This window comes from Rhamphochromis longiceps, linkage group LG22, assembly GCF_057381845.1.
Source record: "Rhamphochromis longiceps isolate RC_006_pf linkage group LG22, R_longiceps_female_GT1.1, whole genome shotgun sequence".
Taxonomy (NCBI): Eukaryota; Metazoa; Chordata; class Actinopteri; order Cichliformes; family Cichlidae; genus Rhamphochromis; species Rhamphochromis longiceps.
In genome coordinates, this window is record NC_140577.1 from 2,746,267 (window position 1) to 2,767,476 (window position 21,210).

Here is a 21,210-nt window from a genome sequence, read left to right on the forward strand (position 1 = left end):
CTGCTCATTTACTACGCTAGCACTCGAGTATCAGGGATTCCAGCTCGTTTTACAGGCAGTGGATCAAACTCTGACTTCACTCTAACCATCAGTGGAGTCCAGGCTGAAGATGCAGCAGTTTATTACTGTCAGAGTGATCACTACATTAACAGTCAGCGTGTGTTCACACAGTGAAAAACAGTCGTACAAAAACCTCCCTCAGTCAGACTGAACAGAAACTGAAGTGACTGCTGCAGCTGGAAGATACTGCAGAGACTGATACAGTTCACTGAGGACACACACACACACACACACACACACACACACACACACACACACACACACACACACACACACACACACACACACACACACACACACAAAATGAAGTGATTCATCACAAATTTGTGTCCTACATCGCATGTATGTTGTGTTCAACTTTCAAATATATATTTAACTAAAGAACAAACGTGGGCCATTAACAGATACCAGGATAAGTCTTGTTCATGACCTTTGACCTTAGAGCAAACACTGAATCTATATCAAGATAAAATAATCTGAATCCAAAAAGCTGAAAATGTTCCTGATCAGTGAGGCTCAAAATAAAAACAACACACATGTGAATTTAAGTGTAAACATATCATCAAACATGAACATGAGTGAAAAAGCTGTTATTGAACTGAAGGTGTTTTTTCATAGTTTGTTCATGTCATCATTCATTTAATCTTCTCCGTGTTCGTCAATGAAATTAAAACTTTGTTCTTCAGATTCTTTCTAATCACTCCTTGCATTCGTTGACTCTCCTGTCTGTGAGTTCTCCTCAGAACAAACAGCTCATTAGAGACACTAAAGACTCTTTCTTCTTTAGACTTGCTTTGTAGTCTGGTGAGACTGTTTCCGTGGTAACCAGGTCCCAGCATTGCTTCATGAACCAGTCTGTCTGGTACAGGTGAGCAACACCACCAACAACCTACCACACACATTTAAATAAACATAAAAATAACCTGAACAACTTTAAAACTCCTTTTTCAGCTTTTGCCAAAATGCAGATCTCCTTAGTGGTTCTTTCAGCCTGTGTTTTATTTTACCAGTGTAAAATAAAGACATCATGTTGGAGTGCAGAGTTGGTCTGAATTCTTCTAAATGAAACATATATTCATCAAGTGCAGGTTTGTAGATTTGAATAAAATTAAATGTCTGATTCAACCAAAATTCACTTTGCAAAACATCTTTATTACCTAAAACATGAATGTTGTCATTATGAGAAAGAAAATAACAGTTTTAGTCTTTATTTGTTCTTCAAAAAGAAAGATGGAGAGACAGTTACAGAGTTGAGAATGAGAGCATTAAACCAGTATCAGGTTGAGTCAGGTCAGGACTGGGAACACTGGTCTCTCCTCAGTGGCTCTGAGACCAGAGCCTGGCAGCCCTGGGTGGCCTCACAGGTCACAGAGCCCACCTTCATCCAGCGGTCTGCAGGGAGCCTCAGGGTGCTGCTCCAGCTGTAGAGGCCGTCGTTCTGCAGCACCACGGGGCTCCTGCTCTCCTCCCAGCTGATGCTGCCACTGCCATCCACCTTCCAGGACAGACTCCAGTCTGAGGGGAAGCCCTTGTTGGCCAGACATGTGATTGTTGCAGTCCCCTGCTGTAGCTCCTCACTGGAGGGGGGCAACACTGTCAGGACGGGACGGGTATCACCTAGGAGACACCAATCAGCTTAGAGCACAGGGAGCACACAGCTGTCAATCAAACCACAGACAGTGGGACACCTTTACTGTAAGAGCTGATTTTCTCCGTTAAGAAGTTTCTGTCAGGTGTTTTTTCTGCTCCACCAGTCATTCACTCACACATTGTTTCACTTCCCTTTCAGAAACCTCTCATGCATATCAGCACAGAGAGAATCATCACACAGTTTGAGCTGAAATATGTTCAAACTACACTGGAAATAAAAGAAGCAGATGTGGAAACATTTACAAAACAAGTTTAAAATCATCAATATTGTACATGACTGACATTAATATTAACTGGAAACAAATAAATAGAATAAATTAATTAATTCAGCGAAATGAAAGGCTCTTCATGTATATCTAAAACAATTTTTAAAATTCACATAAACTCAAAGTAATTTCAAACAATACTTGAAAGTTCTTCTTCTTTATATTATTGTTAGATTTTTTTTTCAGTTTAATTTGACTGAAATGTAGACATAATATTTTGACAGAGCAGATCTGAATTATCCTCCACGACACAAGAGGATGATATAAAACTCCAGCATAAAACTTATTGTAAAGCTACGTGCTTTTCTCTTAAAATCAGAAGAGAAATTGTTAAATGCACTTTAATAAAAAGACAGTATTTGATAGTAAACCAGAATAAACTTACGTCCAACATCCAGTCTGGTTCCTCCACCAAAAGTCCACCACAGTGATACAAACTCATTGAGGCGTCGTACAAAAACCTCTGACTGTAGAGAGACACGGCTCTCTGACTGTCAGACTGAACTAAACCTACAAAACCTCAAAATTTAGCCATTAAAACTGTTAATTAAGAAAAATCATCCTGTGGATTATTGTAATGTTTTAAATGATTCAAATGTAAGTTTCATATACATTTATAAAGCACACTGTATTCCACTGTGACTACAGTAAATCTTCACAATTATATTTAACAAATTAAAATTTCACACCCAGACAAGTAAAACAAAATTAGGAGGAAACAGCTAGTAAAAAAAAACAGGTTTAAATGCGACTTATGTCCAACATTCAGTCTGGTTCCTCCACCAAAAGTCCACCACAGTGATACAAACTCATTGAGGCGCCGTACAAAAACCTCTGACTGTAGAGAGACACGGCTCTCTGACTCTGAAACAAACAAACTCAACAAAATCATTCACTGTTTGCACAGCAGCCACGACTCAGCTGATGTGACTTCTTCAAATACCATCATACAATGTTAGTTTAAATACAGTTCAATCCATGAGCTTTTGGACGATCACATTTTTTTGTCCTGTCCCGTTCGGCACTGAAGCAATCAGAATCATTGTCTGAAGGCCAAGAAAAATTCTCAACAGATTTATTTTCTCAAGTGAATCAGTGCCATACTGGTCCACTTGATTGATCTTCATTATTTTTTATTTTTTATTTTTTTTAAATGATTAGAATTGGAACAGATATAACCCGGGGATCGTAAAGAGAAAGACAGATAAGAGAAGTTTAAGAAAAGTAGAGGGAAAGAAAAACAGAGGGGAAGAGGGACAGTGAGAAAAGACAATGAAAACCCATGAGATCACCTGCTGGAAGAAAAAGAAGAAAACAAGCAAAAAGAGAACAACACAGTAGGGAGACCACAGCAACAACCTAGATAAGCATAAGTAAGAGTAAATAATAAAGACTGAATGCTACTGAGCAGCACAAAAGACCGACAGCAGACGATATGCTTAGAGGCAGCATCCAAGGAAGACGGTGAGTGTCTGTGCACACCTGTGTGCGTGAGTGCGCTTGTTTCCAAAAGGTTTCTCCATGTAACTATCTAATAGTAATTGTGGGGAACCATAGCACTGCCCCCCAGGACATGGAGCAAGCATGGAGGATATCCAGGACCCAGACATCCAGATTCCCCCCAGAGCACAAGAGCCCAAGCAGGACCACTGGAGGGACAGCCGCCTCCCTCCTAGAAACAAGCTGGGGAGAGCCCCAGACGGGTGTGTGTGGGGGGGCGGTGAGATGGAGTCTAACACCCAACCAGACATATAAACATAGACAAAGCTCTTCATAAAACATGCCTCATCCGCAGACATTCGTATAAACACTAAATCCTATGCCTGAGTGCTTTCTATCTAGCATTGAGACAAATGTTCAGCATTTTACTCTCACCAGTCAGAGAGTCTAAAATATTTGAAACTGTAGCCTTTTGTGTTTGTCACTGATCAATATCTGAGTAATATTATTCATAATTAGGCACTAACGCACATGGTGTCTTGATGCACGCTCAATCATCCAGGTAAGTAAAACCCACAAGGTTGATTCTGTTCATCTGGACGCAGCGTTTTCAGGGGGAGAAACGTTTCGTCACTCATCCAGGTGACTTCTTCAGTCTCAGCTGACTGCAGGTTTCTCCAACCTTAGAAACAGCACATTTGCATAATGACTGAAACCAGCCCACTGAAGGAACAATGGGCTGGGAGGTCAGTTCCTTGATCATTAATATGCAAATTCTCATGACCATTAATCAACAGACACTGATCAATGGCCATGAGTAACACACATGGTCTGGTGCAAAGATTCAGTATAAGTTCTGACGATGTGCTGCTTATGTTTTTAAGCTGTAATCTTTATAGTGTAGTACAGAGCAAGATGAAGAAATGATGACTTTTCTTCGTGCAAATATTTACCAACTGTATTACCAGATTTTAAGTACGTCACAGAATAGCCTGCCCAATCCTCACAACCAAAGCTTGCTCAGCATAAGATGCACAATGTAAAACTTTAAAAAAATGCTTTTAAAAATAATCAACAAAACACAAATTGCTGATTTTATGAATAACTCAATGGATTAATTAAAAAGAGAAAGAGGAAAAAAAGATGAAATTACAGCAGACAGGAATACCAAATCACTGATTCTTGAACACAGAGTAAACCTTTTATAATGGACAAGGGCATTTCCATGATTTCCATAGAGAGGCACTTTGCATCAGCAGCACCATGCTCCAGTGCTCTGGGAGAGTTTATAGTCCTGAGAGTTGAACACTGGATGACTGACAGCTGTCCTTCATCACAACAGAAGCCACAGAAATCCTCCTCATCAAAAACATGACTTTGATCTGCGTCCTCATCTGGACTCTCCTCTGCTGCTGCTTCACAGGTAAAGTCCAGAGAATCAAACTCCTCTCCTCTATCAACATCTGTCCCTCTGAAATGAAGCCCACAAAACCATGAAGCTGCTTTATGTTTTTGTCTCTGTGTCCTCAGAGTCCAGAGGACAATATACAGTGACTCAGCCTGGAGCAGTGAGCTCTGCTGTGGGAGGAACTGTGAGCATCAAGTGTACGACCAGTCAGGATGTTCGTGTTTGGAGCAACTACCATCTTTTAGCCTGGTACCAACAGAAAGATGGAGGAGTTCCTAAACTGCTCATTTACTTTGCTAGCACTCGACAATCAGGGATTCCAGCTCATTTTACAGGCAGTGGATCAAACTCTGACTTCACTCTGACCATCAGTGGAGTCCAGGCTGAAGATGCAGCAGTTTATTACTGTCAGAGTGATCACTACATTAACAGCCAGTATGTGTTCACACAGTGAAAAACCATCATACAAAAACCTCTCTCAAGTGCAGAGACTGATACAGTTGACTGAGTACACACACTCAAAGAAATACACTGGGTTTCATATCTTAGTGAGGATATCTAATTGACATAATGCTTTTCCTAACTGCTTACTATAACCTTAACCATCAAAAGTGAATGCCTAACTATAACCTAACTGTAACCCTGACACTAAAACCACTTTTTGAGACTCAAATGCCTTTAAACTCGTTTGGGACGAGCGTTTTTCCCCATAAGTGACTGTTGTTCTCCACAGTATAGTGGCATGCCACACGTGTAACCCACATTACAAAAAAAATCAAAAAAACAAAAAACAAAACATGTGGGGAACCTCCTCCAGATGTCCCTGTTGGTGTTTCTGGAGTCAACAAACATAGTGTGTATTATTTCATCAAAAGAAGTTTATTGGTCTCCATCACCCTCAGATTTACAACCAATCATGGGGTAGATGAAGGTAATGACGTGTTCTGTTACCAACAGAAAAATGGTGAAACTCCTAAAAAGCTAACTTATAATGCTGACACTTGAGCTTCATGACCTTTGACCTCACTCACACTTCACAGAGGTTTTAAGTTTCTTGGAACCTTATCCCAACTTCACATAAATAGGATTGTTAGAAAGGTGTAAAAGTACACAACACACACGATGATTGTGCTCACTATTATTGCGTTTTACTGACAGTTATGAACTCAAGGAACACAGTCTGTTCCAGTCCAGCTCTCCCCGTCCCCGCTCGACTCTGTCTTCACTATATAGAGAAACAGAAAGAGACAGCGTCATCAGTCAGTCGCCACCACCTGTGGCTCACCTGCCTCCCGGCACCGCCCCCTTGAGCTCACTGTACCACTCCTCCCCTGCAGATGAGCCAAGGACCACACCTCCGCCACAGAAGGCAAATCAAACATATCCATTTTGGCTCTCTCTGTTATGGACACAGATGTACAGATTTGTATATAGAGTAGCATGAAAGACTCAAATGTAAGCACTCAGTAAGGTGCAGAAAAGTGCTGAACAATCATAAATTCTAAACAATCAGTTGTTTGTTTCTGCTCATTAAATTCTGTAAGAATTAGAAATGTGAAGGTCCCAAGTTCAGTCTGAGGATTTTACCTCCAACAGCAGCTTTTATCCAGGTACATGTTCTTGAACTTAAAGTGTCCGTGATGATAACAGAGATTCTATCATGATGGGTTTTATTACTTAATTTTATTCATTTGAATAAAGCTGGAATTCAGTTGTGTAATTGTTTGTAATTCGTGATTAAAAAAACATCAACAGCAGTGAACAACGATGCTTGATCTGCCCCGCTGTTACATGTCACATGGTTGTGATCATATAGCTACAGAAAGAGGTGTTATAGGTAGTGCTGTCAGAGATAACAGCCTCGTTTAAAAGATACTGATTGTGTCTGTTTGTGTTTTATAAGAAGTCCTTTGAAGCAAAGAGCAGTGACTGTACCTCCACATGTCTGAGCTCCTCACTCTCTGAGACTAAGCTCAGCTACTCTACAGCATGAACCTGTGACCTCGTTAATTCATATTTTTAATTAATCGAGATATATTCTTACTAAATATTATGATAAACATGTGAATCCATCAATGAACCATAAAACAAAACATTTAAATAATAGAAAATATTTTGGAATAAGAATATTCTGAAGAACAAACTGATATATCTGCTCAATACTACGATGGATTGAATCATTCCTGATAAACAGCATCGTCAGACTGATCCAAGTCAGTCAGTTCATTTCCATAGAGAGGCACTTTGCATCAGCAGCACCATGCTCCAGTGCTCTGGGAGAGTTTATAGTCCTGAGAGTTGAACACTGGATGACTGACAGCTGTCCTTCATCACAACAGAAGCCACAGAAATCCTCCTCATCAAAAACATGACTTTGATCTGCGTCCTCATCTGGACTCTCCTCTGCTGCTGCTTCACAGGTAAAGTCCAGAGAATCAAACTCCTCTCCTCTATCAACATCTGTCCCTCTGAAATGAAGCCCACAAAACCATGAAGCTGCTTTATGTTTTTGTCTCTGTGTCCTCAGAGTCCAGAGGACAGATCACAGTGACTCAGCCTGGAGCAGTGAGCTCTGCTGTGGGAGCAACTGTGAGCATCAAGTGTACGACCAGTCAGGATGTTTATAGTAATTATTTATCCTGGTACCAACAGAAAGATGGAGGAGTTCCTAAACTGCTCATTTACTACACTAGCAGTCGATATTCAGGGATTCCAGCTCGTTTTACAGGCAGTGGATCAAACTCTGACTTCACTCTGACCATCAGTGGAGTCCAGGCTGAAGATGCAGCAGTTTATTACTGTCAGAGTTTTCACTATCCTAACAGTCAGTATGTGTTCACACAGTGAAAAACAGTCATACAAAAACCTCCCTCAGTCAGACTGAACAGAAACTGAAGTGACTGCTGCAGCTGGAAGATACTGCAGAGACTGATACAGTTCACTGAGGACACACACACACACACACACACACTCACACACACACACAGAGTGAAAATGTCATTGTTGCTAAAGGAAAAGAAAGTTGGAAATATATCATTTTTTTTAACAAATCATTTGTGACCTTTGACTTCTGCTTCATACCAGCTCAAATAAATCTCAATTTCTAAATATCGATCATTATCAAAAATCATATTTCTGTAAGAAAAAAAATCTGACACTAAATGAACTCACCAAAAGTCAGTGAGTCATAATTATCTGCACAATTTAGCAAATACTTCAAATAGAAACTTTAAGTCCAAATCAGTCAAATGATCAAATTTCCATCTTTACTTTCTCAGGTTTTTAGATTTTCTCTTTTTTGCTGTTCAACACTGCCATGGTCCAAAGACCTGTTGACTTCCTATTCATGTTTTTGATTATTAATATGATTCGTTTCATTTATTTTCTGTTTTCCAGTCGCATCTCTTCGTCCCTCTGTTCCTTATGTTCTGTCAACCCGTGTCTCAGAGCTATTCTCTGGTTCCCTGTTTTATTTGGATTCTGCGTTCTGTGTGAGTGTATTCGTCATGTCTGATGAGGTTCAGCTGTGTCTGCCTTCTGTGGTGTATTCCCTCGTTACCCTCTGTGTATATTAGTATGTGTTCTAATAATAGCACTGACACATGTTCACATTCCTCAAATTGAGTTATTAATATTTAAACAGGTTATAGTCAAAGGTCAGCTGCCAATCTCAGAGTTAACCAACTCTGACTTTAAACTTAGGAGTTAAAACTGCTTTGTTCCTGAAAGCAGTTGAACAAATTGAGTTGAGATGGAATCTTGAGCTCTCAGTTTGAGAACAGATGAAGGTGAATTTATTGAACCGTTTACCTCGACTTAAGCACTTACCTGTGTACTGAACAGCCCTCGTCAGTGGATCCCAACACCAGTATTTGACAGTAACAGGTGAGCCTCAACTTTAATTGGTAAAGAGACACCATGAGAACTGACATTACAATACTTTTATTTTACAAAAGTCAGCGTCTTTCAGTTCAAAGTTTGTTAGGCAGCTATTGTACATTTAAAACAACAACACAAACACAACGCAGCAACAAGAAACTATGCAGTATATTATAACCGAATACTTAAACATGACTGCACAACAACCTTTCAAAAGAACATTTCTAGATGAATTGTTATTTTCCTTCCAATACTTGAAGCATTTTCTGAGCATCACTTTTTGGTGCATGGCTTGTTGCATGCATACCCCACCTGTCTTAACGGGACTATAAATACAACTATATACAGTCACATTTGTAAAAACAAACAACTTTTATACTAAACACTTTTAAAATGTACAATTTTGAAGAAGCCCAGGAGCTATCCCATTTCAGAACACTTAGAATAACACAACTTCATCCCAAAAGGCCACAGGTTTCAACCACAGCTTTCCAGCATCAGTTCATGTAAATGCAGCTACAGCTTTCCAAATCCCAGGAATGCTTTTAATGCAGTGTTCATAAGATCTTTAAATTGATCCTCGTATGCAACACGTCTCGGAAGATACAGGGATAAGCTGCACATCGATGCGTATCCCCGACTCCTGATCATAAAAGTCTATGTTGCAGGACCCCAGTGGTGGAAGTAAGTCAGCCCCAGTTATAAAGACCAGCAGCTCTTCAAACGTGTGGTCCACCTCTTGCTCTGTTAAAATACATACACCTAGTAAATAAAGCGTAATGTGTAGGTTCATGAATAAAAGATTTATAATCAGTTACACTGACTGTTATGTAGAGCGGTTGCATTAATGACAATTTAGGAGTCAAAAACAGGTTGTTAGGCAAAACTAATACTGCGAAGCATCGTATAATGAAAAAGCAAAGCAATCCTGCCCTCCTAAGACACAGGACATTAATTTTTGTCCTCCGAGTCGGAGACCTGTATGTCAAGGACCCTTGACAGGTATTCATATACCTAAATGCCAAGAGAAAGAAAATATGTGTGTCGTCATTAGGATAGGGATTTATGTTGGTGTGAGAGACTGTAGCCTACAAGTTCATATTGTTCAATGACAGTTATGACATGTTGTGTTTCAGGTGATTTTACAGAAAAAAAAACAAAACAAAATAACGTACTGAATACTTTTAACAAAAAAACTCTGTATATTAAATTACTTCTAAAATACCTGCCCCAACACTGATCACGAGAATAGACTCATTCTTGTACAGCGCTTTTCTGCTCCACCTGCGCAGTGTTTTATACAACAAACTGCAACATGCTGAAACATTTCATTACACAGCATGCAATGAATTTGCATATATGTAATGTCTTTAATATCCTGCTTAGTAATGGCAGTGTCTCTCAATTCCCCTTCGCACTTACTCTTTAACATAAACGTTGCTTTACTTCATGTATTGAAAGTGGCTTAATTCTACTGACTCATATTGACTACAGATAGCACACTGGCTTCCAATTAGAACCCTGGAAATCATTATTTATAGTTTAAAATTCACATCACCACAAAAGTAAGACAAAGACTCGGTCCTTATTTAATATAGATATTTTTTTATTCTTTAAAACTTTTAAAACCAACTTTAAACAAAGCAATGAGAAATGAGAGAAGAAATTCGATTTTCTTTTTTAAAGCTACAGAATGCAGACTGAAAGTAAGACCAGCATGAAAGTCACAGTTAGTCAGGTCAGGACTGGGGACACTGGTCTCTCATCAGTGGCTCTGAGACCAGAGTGTGGGAGCCCCTCGTGGCCTCACAGGTCACAGAGCCCACCTTCATCCAGTGGTCTGCAGGGAGCCTCAGGGTGCTGCTCCAGCTGTAGAGGCCGTCGTTCTCCTGCACCACGGGGCTCCTGCTCTCCTCCCAGCTGATGCTGCCACTGCCATCCACCTTCCAGGACAGACTCCAGTCTGAGGGGAAGCCCTTGTTGGCCACACACATGACTGTAGCCTCCCCCTGTTTCAGTTCCTCACTGGAGGGACCCAGCACCTTCAGGGCGGGGCGGGCATCACCTAGGAAACACCAATCAGCTTAGAGGACAGGAACCACAATTTGATTTTCTCCGTTAAGAAGTTTCTGTCAGGTGTTTTTTCTGCTCCACCAGTCATTCACTCACACATTGTTTCACTTCCCTTTCAGAAACCTCTCATGCATATCAGCACAGAGAGAATCATCACACAGTTTGACCTGAAATATGTTCAAACTACACTGGAAATAAAAAAACAAAAAACAAAACAAAGATGTGTCAACAATTTTAAAAGATGTTAAGCTTCAACATCATCAGTTCTTCATAATAAACAGCTTGTTCTGGATAAGAAACTCAATACCACTACTTACCTAATGTGTTTTTTTTTATTGCTTACATTGTTGTAAATGATATGATACAATAAGAACACCAGAGATCTTTATCTTCACTCTGTGCGGTTTAACTTTTTTCAGTGGAAATTGTCCTGAGTGTCTGAATATTCATTTCCAAAGCTGACTTTGTTTCTTAGGACAAAATTTATGAATAAAATAATTAATCAGTTACATAAAAAGTTTCCAAGCCTTTCATATTAAATGAAATTAAAGAAAAGAAAATTACATTAAAAAAAAGAAAAAGCTCTAAGGCTGACTTACTTCCAACATCCAGTCTGGTTCCTCCACCAAAAGTCCACCACAGTGATACAAACTCATTGAGGCGCTGTACAAAAACCTCTGACTGTAGAGAGACACGGCTCTCTGACTCTGTCAGACTGGATTAAAACTAAAAGCTCTCGAGACTTAACCAGATATATTTATATGTAAAATATCCTCAAGTCCACTCTGATGTTTTATATTGTGTTTAATATTGATTTTAACATTTATTCTGAAGCTAACTTTGTTTCTTCATGAAAATTTATCTAAAAACTATTTTCCTGAGGTTTTTTCTGGCACACTGAACAGAAAAGTTAAGATAACCACAAGAAAGAAATTTGCTAAAGTAAATGAGGTTTAAGTTTGACTTACTTCCAACTTGCAGTCTGGTTCCTCCACCGAACGTGTACCACAGTGATACAAACTCATTGAGGCGCCGTACAAAAACCTCTGACTGTAGAGAGACACGGCTCTCTGACTCTGAAACAAACAAACTCAACAATATGAATTCTTTAAATCATAATTTCATAACATATTAATATTATAATTTTTACATAAAAAACAACGAAACACAATAAAACTATATTCCAATAATCCAATTTGGTCATTTACATTTTACAACTGTTAAGATACATCACTTTAATGCTTCCACCTTCTTTCTCATAACTCTAAACATTAAATTTAATTTTCAAGCTACAATCACAAAACTTAAAACTCATCAGGTAAAACCTCACAAATGCATCAAAACAGTTTTATGTTCTCTCACAAACACTTAGTGTCTTCAGATCGCGCACAGAACCAGTTAAAATGATAATACTGCTGAGCATTACACACTACGTCACAAAACAGAGCACGAAACTCAGGTCTTTCCAGTCTCACAGTTTGTCCTGTTATTCTACAAAACATATAAAATGTCAACCTAAAACAGATGAATGATTCTGAGCAGGGCCGTGCAGAGATGCTGGAAGGGACGGGTGCTCAAAGTTCAAAAGGGGCACATGGAACCAGGCTGAATAACAACAACACTGTTGCTGTTGAGGGGTTGCTGCTGCTCCTGCTGCAGATAGCGATGGAGGTCTGTGTTGCTTTGAGACTGTAGACAGTAAAAAGTCCACAGCAGAGATGGTAGCTGATTAAAGAAGTGTTATGAGATGATAATAAAATGCAAAGATTGGTGACAGTGTTACCGGCACCAGACCTAGGGGAATCTGGACCGGCAGCAAGCGGCACACAGGCTAGAGAGCACTGCGTAGCCAAATATGAGCAAACTGTGGATTAATAGAGAGGACACCGAAGTTAGCGTCTTGCTCAGGCCGGAGCTCATTTATTTCTGCACATATACACAATACAAATCACACTAGACCATGCATTCTTCCCATAAAATAACAGAGTTCATAAACAAAAATAAAGTTACAAAAAGCATTCTCTCAAAAGCAAAATAAATACAAACTAATTCAAAATGACTTTACATACTCACAACTTAAACAAAACACTCACAGTTAAAGCATAACAACATACCAAAATAACCCATCTCACATTCACACAACCTTTCCCCACATTCGCGCCATATACGCTATTATTTTTGAACATGGCGTCCCTTGAACGCAACACAACATGGCGGCAGACGACTGCAAACGTTGTTTCACCAACAAAAAGCTTTCCCCTTAATACATGTACTCAGTACTGCTTGGCTAACACTAAAACAACCACTACAACACATTTTCGGAAGTCGCAGGTTGCCACTGTCATAGCATATACTTATAGTGCTACGTAGCATTATAGCATTATGCCGATGATACACTAATACTCATTTCAACGAAATACCACAAAACAACATCATCACTCTCATCTCAAAATATAGCCGAACAGTTGTTACTCAACTTACATGACATTTAGAACCAGTTCGGTAACATAAAAGTTTGTTTGTCAGTACCTGTGGATTAATAGAGAGGACACCGAAGTTAGCGTCTTGCTCAGGCCGGAGCTCATTTATTTCTGAGCTGCGCATGCGCAGAGCCTATAGCTAGAGTCTCTCTGGTAGTTCCACAGCAGTGCAAGAGCACCATCTACTGGCATAATGAAATATAACCATGGTCTGGCAACACATAACAATGTCAAAATAAGTCACAATATTAAACAAAAAAATAAGGGGGTAATTGGTTTTCTTACAAAAATAAACATGTAGCTTTTTCAACCTGCTACACTCTCCCCTGCTTTAAGAGATGGCTCCGGACATCTGGAACCAAACTAACACACTTCATGGCGTTTGCCCAAAGTCTTTAAAGTCTAATAGTCAAAACTATTACAGTTCCAGGAGTAATGTCAAAAGGTCTTTTGGTCACCAGTCTAACATGTCCATACTGGTGTGGGGTAATAACAGTCAGGAACAGCTGGGTAAAGTGGCATGTGGCAGGGAACATATGCAAGCATCATGTTTGCTCCAGGTCTCCAGAGCTGATATGAAGGCTGTCCCATTTGGCTATATGTAAAAACCTCTCTCGGTTTCACAGCTCTGGTCGACCTCCGTATTGGTGGCACATCCCATTCTGGTGTCTCTGGGGCAGGGTCCCTGTTATCCACACAGCTCTCCGACCCTGTGTCCTCCATAAGATCCTCAGTTGCAGGTTCCTCCTGGGTTTCCACAGTTGGTGATGAAACAACAGGCATTGGGAAATCTGCTGGTTCTGTAGATACAGCTGGTGGGACTGCACTTCCACTGATTCCATTTCGTGTCTTATTGGCTGAAACTCAGGAGCTACAGCTCTCAGTTCACTGTGTGGTCTCGGCTGAGGCCTTTTGGGGTTAACTCTCCTCCACTGATACACAGGTATAGTTCTCAGGCTGTATGTGTACCCTTCCTCTTCATCCGAATGATCAGACTCATGTTCCACTGTTTCACTGGGGTTTGTCTCTCCCAGTCTTTGTGTTTGTCTTTTCTGACGTCCCTGCTGATCTTGCTCTACCGGCAAATCAGTCACAAGCAGCAGGAGGTTTCGATGCAGGACACGAAAGGTTTTGTCTCCTGTTTCTGATTGTACCCTATATACAGGTCCATCTCCAATCTTCTCAACAACTCTGTGAATTTTCTTTTCCCAGTAGGCACGTAGTTTGCCTGGACCACCTCGCTCGGAGAGATTTCTGACAAGCACTCGATCTCCTGGTTGCAGTGCGATGCCTTTGATGTGCTGATCATAATGCTTTTTCCCCTTTGCAGAGGACTTTGCACTGTTTTCTGAAGCAATTTTATAGGCTTCCTGCATGCGTGCAGCCCACTTTTGTGCATACTCCTGTCTGGACTGTGACTCTTTTTCAGGTTTTAAATCAAAAAGCAGATCAACAGGCAAGCGTGGGGCTCTTCCATAAAGGAGGAAGAAAGGTGAATAGCCCGTTGCCTCATGTCTTGTGCAGTTATATGCATGGACTATATGGGGCAAATGATCCTTCCATTCTGCCTTTTTCTCCTCATGAAGAGTCCGTAGCATTTGTAGAAGTGTTCTATTTAGACGCTCAACAGGATTTCCCTGTGGGTGGTAGGGGGTTGTTCGAGAGTGGCCTATTCCTGCCAGCTGTTTGAGTCTTTGGAAAAGGTTGTTCTCAAACTCCCGGCCTTGGTCATGATGCAGCTTTTCAGGGTACCCGAAACGCGGGATAAAGTCAAGAAAGATTTTCTCAGCTGCTGTTTTGCCAGATTTATTCTTAGTCGGGTAAGCTTGGGCAAAACGGGTAAAGTGATCTACCAAGACTAAAATGTACTCAAAGCCACCTTTACTTGGTTCTAGATGTAAATAGTCAACCGAAATGAGTTCAAAGGGGGCACTGGTTGTTATCGAGCCCATTGGTGCTCTCTCTGGGACATTTGGCCGTTTCTGTTTGATACAAGGGCACTGGCGAATGACATAGTCCTCAATGTCACGCTGCATAAAAGGCCAGTAAAACCTCTCCCTTGCTAACTGAATGACTTTGTCAGCACCAACATGTCCCATATCATCATGCAGGTGTTTCAGTACAGTTTGCTTCAGCTTACTGGGTAGAATCAGCTGTTTTCTTTGTCCAGTCTGTCTGTACAGTATTCCTTCCTCAAGTACAAGTCTGTTCCATTCATGTACTAGCCTACGTGTCTCTTGTCCTAGCTGTCTCTTATCTTTACTATTAGGACTCCATCTACTCCTTTTCAAATTTATCACCTCACAGATAGGGGGGTCCTCCCTCTGCGCAGCCCTGATGTTTTCTGGGGTGATGACAGGGGCACCTTCAGGGGGTGTGTCATCAACACAGTGCAGTGCAGCCACCCATGGTACATCACCGTCTCTCATGGCTTTGTCTCCTTGCCAGATTGCAGAAACCACTTCTGGGGACAGTGTCTCAGTATACTCCATGAGGTGTTCCTGGAGTGGCAATGGATAGCGGGAGAGCGTGTCAGCGTCTGTGTTGGACTTGCCTGGTCTATACTTTACAGTGAAATGGAAGTCAGCTAATTCGCCCACCCACCAATGTCCCACAGCGTTTAACTTTGCTGTGCTCAAGATGTATGTGAGGGGATTATTATCTGTGTACACTGTGAAAGTGGGTGCATAGTAGAGGTAATCCCTAAATTTATCACAAATTGCCCACTTCAGGGCAAGGAATTCAAGCTTGCCAGAATGGAGATGGTAATTTTTCTCAGCAGGCGTGAGTGTCCTGGAACCATAAGCAATGACACAGAGCTTTTCCCCCTGTTGCTGATAAAGCACAGCCCCCAGGCCTTCATTTGATGCATCTGTGTGTAGCACAAAGGGCAAACTGAAATCTGGGTAAGCCAGGACAGGTGGACTGGTTAACATATCCACCAGACGTGACACCACAGTACAATGTTCTGCTGTCCATTGCACTGGTGTTTTGGAAGGAAGCTGACCACCATTTGTGCACTTTAACTTGATTTTGGCTCTAGTTGAGCTACATTGCAGGCTAGGATCACTGGGACTCTCAATAAGCTTAAACAGTGGTCTCGCTATTCTAGAAAAGTCCTGAATGAATGTCCTGTAATAACCTAGAAACCCTAGGAGTGCTCTGACCTCTCCCACGTTCTTTGGCTCTCGGTCTCTCAAATGTTCCACTGCTTCGAGATCTTTTGGGTCTATCTGGACACCTTCACTGGTCACCAAGCGCCCAACATACCTGACCTGACGCTTAAACAGTTCACATTTTTTGGGACGTAGCTTCACACCATGCTCTCGCAGGCGGCAAAGCACATGCCTCAGATCATCAACATGGTCATGAAAAGTCTTGGAAAAGCAAAGCACATCATCTAAATATGGTGAGCAGCACTCATCCCTCAGACCATCAAGGACCCCCTCCATGCATCTCTGAAATGCTGCTGGGGCGTTGGTAAGGCCAAATGGGAGGCGGATCCACTCGTACAACCCCCACGGCGTGCTGAATGCTGTCAGGTGTCTTGAGCTTTCATCAACAAAGCCCTGGTGGTACGCACTACCCTGGTCGAGTATTGAAAACCATGAATAGCCCCCCAAATTATCCAGCAGGTCTTGGATGCGTGGTAGTGGGTGGCGGTCAGCAATGGTTTTACGGTTAAGGCCCCGAAAGTCAATACACAAGCGTAAGCTTTTGTCTTTCTTTCGGACACACACCACCGGAGATGAGTAGGGTGATGTGGACTTTCTGATCCAGCCGTTGTCCAGCAAATTCTGAACATATTCTTTTACCTCTTTATACAAAGGTTTGGGGACCGAATTGTAGGATGTCTGGACAGGCGTATCGTCTTTCAGATTAATTTTCAACTGCAAGCTTGGGATGCAACCAATGTCAGAGTCACTTTGGGCAAAAACATCTGACTGTTCATACAACATATCTCTAACTACCTTTTGTTCATCCTCTGTCAGGTAGGACAAATCAACAGGTGGATGCCATCTCTGACCTTCATTGACTTCTGTCTGGTGCTTTTCGTTACCTAGCTGAACTGAACACACTTTTACATTTGTATGGGCTGATGACCCTGCGTCAGCGGAGAGATACTTGACAGGTTTTACTTCAATCACCTCTTCCAATGTACCTAAGACTATTCTTTTGGAGAGAAAAATGTCATGTTTGGTAGGATTCTGAATGGGAATCTTAACAATTTTTGTCAACCCACTGGGGACATCTACCAAAGCTGGGAACAACTCCAAACCCTCGGGGCAGCTGTTCTCTAGATTTGGTTGGAAGAGTCGTGGGCCACCTCTTGGCCATTCTCTGACTCTACACTTTACTTCACAAATCTGTCCTGCAGGAATCATTACACCTTTTTTTCCTGTTCTCACACTACACTCAGGATCTATTTCATCAGGGGTGGGCATCTGAAGTGCTGAAACTAGAGCATCTACTGCACTGCTGCTGACACTTAAAGCTTCTTTGAGGAGCGCAGACAGGTCAGCCCCACCTCTCTGTTCTTTATTGGTTTTTAGGATTTCAGCTATTACGTTGCTGCCTAAAATAGGACAGTTAAGGTTGTGCTGACTGATAAGCACTGGCACTTGTATGGCGACATGCCCATAGTTCACACTCTGAATTTGAAGTTCCGTGTCTGCCCAACCATCAAATGGAACGTCTGTACCATTAGCTGCCGCTATTTCCAGAGGCTGGTCTGAAAGGAGGGACTCAAGTGGCTTGATCTTAATGTGGGGGATGTTTTTCTCTATCCATGCTCTTGATACCATGGTCACTTGGGCCCCTGAATCAAGCAGCATCTTAAGTGGTACTCCATTGATGGCACATGAGACCATACATCTGTTCCCAATAAGCTGTGCAGTGGGTTTCACTGGTGGTGCAGGACTGGGTGCATTTGATCTCACCACACTTGAAGTCTTAGTAAAACTGGTGTGTGCTGGGGACTCCTCGGCTTGTTCGGTCACTGGCAGCCCCTCTCCAGTGACCTCACCCCGTTTCCCGACACCTTACGCCGCAGGCAGCCAATAGCCCGGTGTCCTGGCTGGCCACACGCAAAACAGTGGGGGCAGCTCACTTTGCCTTGCTGTACACAATCACCACATCTGCCCCGGTTCTCAGCTGGAGGTGTTGGAGGGTGGTTCAGGGGCGAGCAGGAGTCTCCAGATGTCACACTATCAGTCTGGCTCACCACTTTAGTTAGCTGTCTGGTCAATGAAGACACTTGGGCAGTCAGTTCTCTAATAGCTGCACGGTTAGCCTGTAGCTCAGTGTCAACCTTCGCTTGCTCAGTCAAGTCAGTGTTAGCAAGCTGAGCGGCACTTATAGTCACAGGTCTAATTTTAGATGCTGTACCCAGTCGCCTCAGTCTCTCAGTTTCCTCACTGGTGGACTTTGTAATCTGTTCAAGCAAAAAGTCGTCACTAACCTGCAAGTCATTAAGAAAAGGTTTGAGGTCTTGTCTCACATAGTTGTTTTTTTCATTGAACCCTTGATAAAGTGTATGAAGAAATGTGCCCTGCACAAGCTTTTTGTCATAGCTAAAGTCTGCACCAGGCTGTCGTGACTCAAATAGTACACGCTGTTTTAACCCTATAATTCTGTACAAAAACTGCTGTGCACTCTCTTTGTCTTGCTGCTTAGCATTACTTAGCTCTTGAAAGAGTTCAGCACTATTCTTGTCTCGAATATGAGAGCGGAGAAGTTTCTTCAAACCATCAACTGTCAAATCATCTTTGTTGGTTAACATTTCCTTGAGAGTACCAGGCTTCATTATCTTTAGCACGGTTCTGATTATTTCACACTCAGTAAACCCTTCTTGTAACCCCTCATCAATTTGTTTGCACAGACTACTGTAGGACATATCCGAGCCAAGATCTGAAATTTGTCCACCATGCAACTTGAATTCTCTGCGTGGAAACAAAGCTGCCACATCACTGAGACTCAAAACTTGGTCATATCCTCTGGACGGACGACTCACCCTGCCAGGGGAAACCCCAGCGACACTAGGCGCCGGTGACACTGAAGCTGGGATGTTGAAGTTCTTGGTGGGCGTATCAGTGTCTCTTAGCACGGATGAGGGAAAGGTAGAGATGTCTCTGTCCTGCGGTAGAATGGGCTGTGTGTGAGAGTCTTTGTTAGGGTGTGATGGTAGAGTGGGGATGTGGTCAGCTGGCATAGCCAGGTGTCTGTCAGGATGTGTGGGGTCAGTGTGGGGTGAAGTAGGGCACTCCTGCTGCTGGTTAGGAATGTCTTCCATCTCAAGCGGCACGGCCAGATGATCTCCAGCCCCTCCGACGTCCGTTGACAGCAGGTCACTCACGATGTCGTCGAGGAGCAAGAGCTGGGCCATACCTTCATCCTCCAATGCTCTCAACTTTTCACCTCTGATGTACTCAACGATCAGGTCATACAGTTCTGGTTCATCTAAGCCATCAAGATTGCGAGTCATACTGCCATCCTCCACTGAAGAAACCACAGTGCGCAGCTGGCTCACACTCAAATCACAAAGTCTTTTCTGGATCTTTACTATCAACAACCGCCGTGGGGTAACAGTGGCCATCTTGACGTTTTGACTGTGACCTGGGCTCCCTGGATGACGCACTCAATGCAGCCTTCCCTGAGACTTTGGACACCAGTTCTGGTCGTTTGGCACACACGTCACCACTAGACGATCCCGGACGAGCCCCCAGTTGTTACCGGCACCAGACCTAGGGGAATCTGGACCGGCAGCAAGCGGCACACAGGCTAGAGAGCACTGCGTAGCCAAATATGAGCAAACTGTGGATTAATAGAGAGGACACCGAAGTTAGCGTCTTGCTCAGGCCGGAGCTCATTTATTTCTGCACATATACACAATACAAATCACACTAGACCATGCATTCTTCCCATAAAATAACAGAGTTCATAAACAAAAATAAAGTTACAAAAAGCATTCTCTCAAAAGCAAAATAAATACAAACTAATTCAAAATGACTTTACATACTCACAACTTAAACAAAACACTCACAGTTAAAGCATAACAACATACCAAAATAACCCATCTCACATTCACACAACCTTTCCCCACATTCGCGCCATATACGCTATTACTTTTGAACATGGCGTCCCTTGAACGCAACACAACATGGCGGCAGACGACTGCAAACGTTGTTTCACCAACAAAAAGCTTTCCCCTTAATACATGTACTCAGTACTGCTTGGCTAACACTAAAACAACCACTACAACACATTTTCGGAAGTCGCAGGTTGCCACTGTCATAGCATATACTTATAGTGCTACGTAGCATTATAGCATTATGCCGATGATACACTAATACTCATTTCAACGAAATACCACAAAACAACATCATCACTCTCATCTCAAAATATAGCCGAACAGTTGTTACTCAACTTACATGACATTTAGAACCAGTTCGGTAACATAAAAGTTTGTTTGTCAGTACCTGTGGATTAATAGAGAGGACACCGAAGTTAGCGTCTTGCTCAGGCCGGAGCTCATTTATTTCTGAGCTGCGCATGCGCAGAGCCTATAGCTAGAGTCTCTCTGGTAGTTCCACAGCAGTGCAAGAGCACCATCTACTGGCATAATGAAATATAACCATGGTCTGGCAACACATAACAATGTCAAAATAAGTCACAATATTAAACAAAAAAATAAGGGGGTAATTGGTTTTCTTACAAAAATAAACATGTAGCTTTTTCAACCTGCTACAACAGCGCTCGGAAGCATTAAACAACAAAACTGTGGGAAATGAACTCGGCTCTGCCTGTGAGTCACTCTTCCATCTCCTCATCTCATCTGTCACTCTCCACTTGCTGTACATCTCAGAACAGGGCACACTCTGGTGTTTCATTAATCTATTATTTAATTATCCATACTTAAAAGCTCATGCACCTAATCCAAAATAAAGTAATGATA

At 42.0% G+C, this 21,210-nt stretch overlaps 1 protein-coding gene and 1 pseudogene across 2 annotated transcripts; both read right to left on the bottom strand.

Annotated features, from left to right (window-relative positions):
• Positions 1-1,141: 1,141 nt before the first annotated feature.
• On the bottom strand, positions 1,142-6,212 carry LOC146643090 (Ig kappa-b4 chain C region pseudogene; annotated as a pseudogene). The gene is made up of 3 exons (XR_014909417.1): positions 6,141-6,212; positions 2,362-2,443; positions 1,142-1,677 (listed from the first exon to the last, which is right to left on the bottom strand). The product of XR_014909417.1 is annotated as an Ig kappa-b4 chain C region pseudogene (transcript).
• Positions 6,213-10,314: 4,102 nt separating this feature from the next.
• Positions 10,315-20,972, bottom strand: LOC146643091 (uncharacterized). Its single transcript, XM_085396929.1, has 4 exons — positions 19,270-20,972; positions 13,894-15,757; positions 11,745-11,852; positions 10,315-10,768 (listed from the first exon to the last, which is right to left on the bottom strand). The coding sequence occupies exons 1-4, from the start codon at positions 19,849-19,851 to the stop codon at positions 10,443-10,445; spliced, it is 2,880 nt and encodes a 959-aa protein (XP_085253055.1). The 5' UTR covers positions 19,852-20,972; the 3' UTR covers positions 10,315-10,442.
• Between the last annotated feature and the right edge of the window lie 238 nt (positions 20,973-21,210).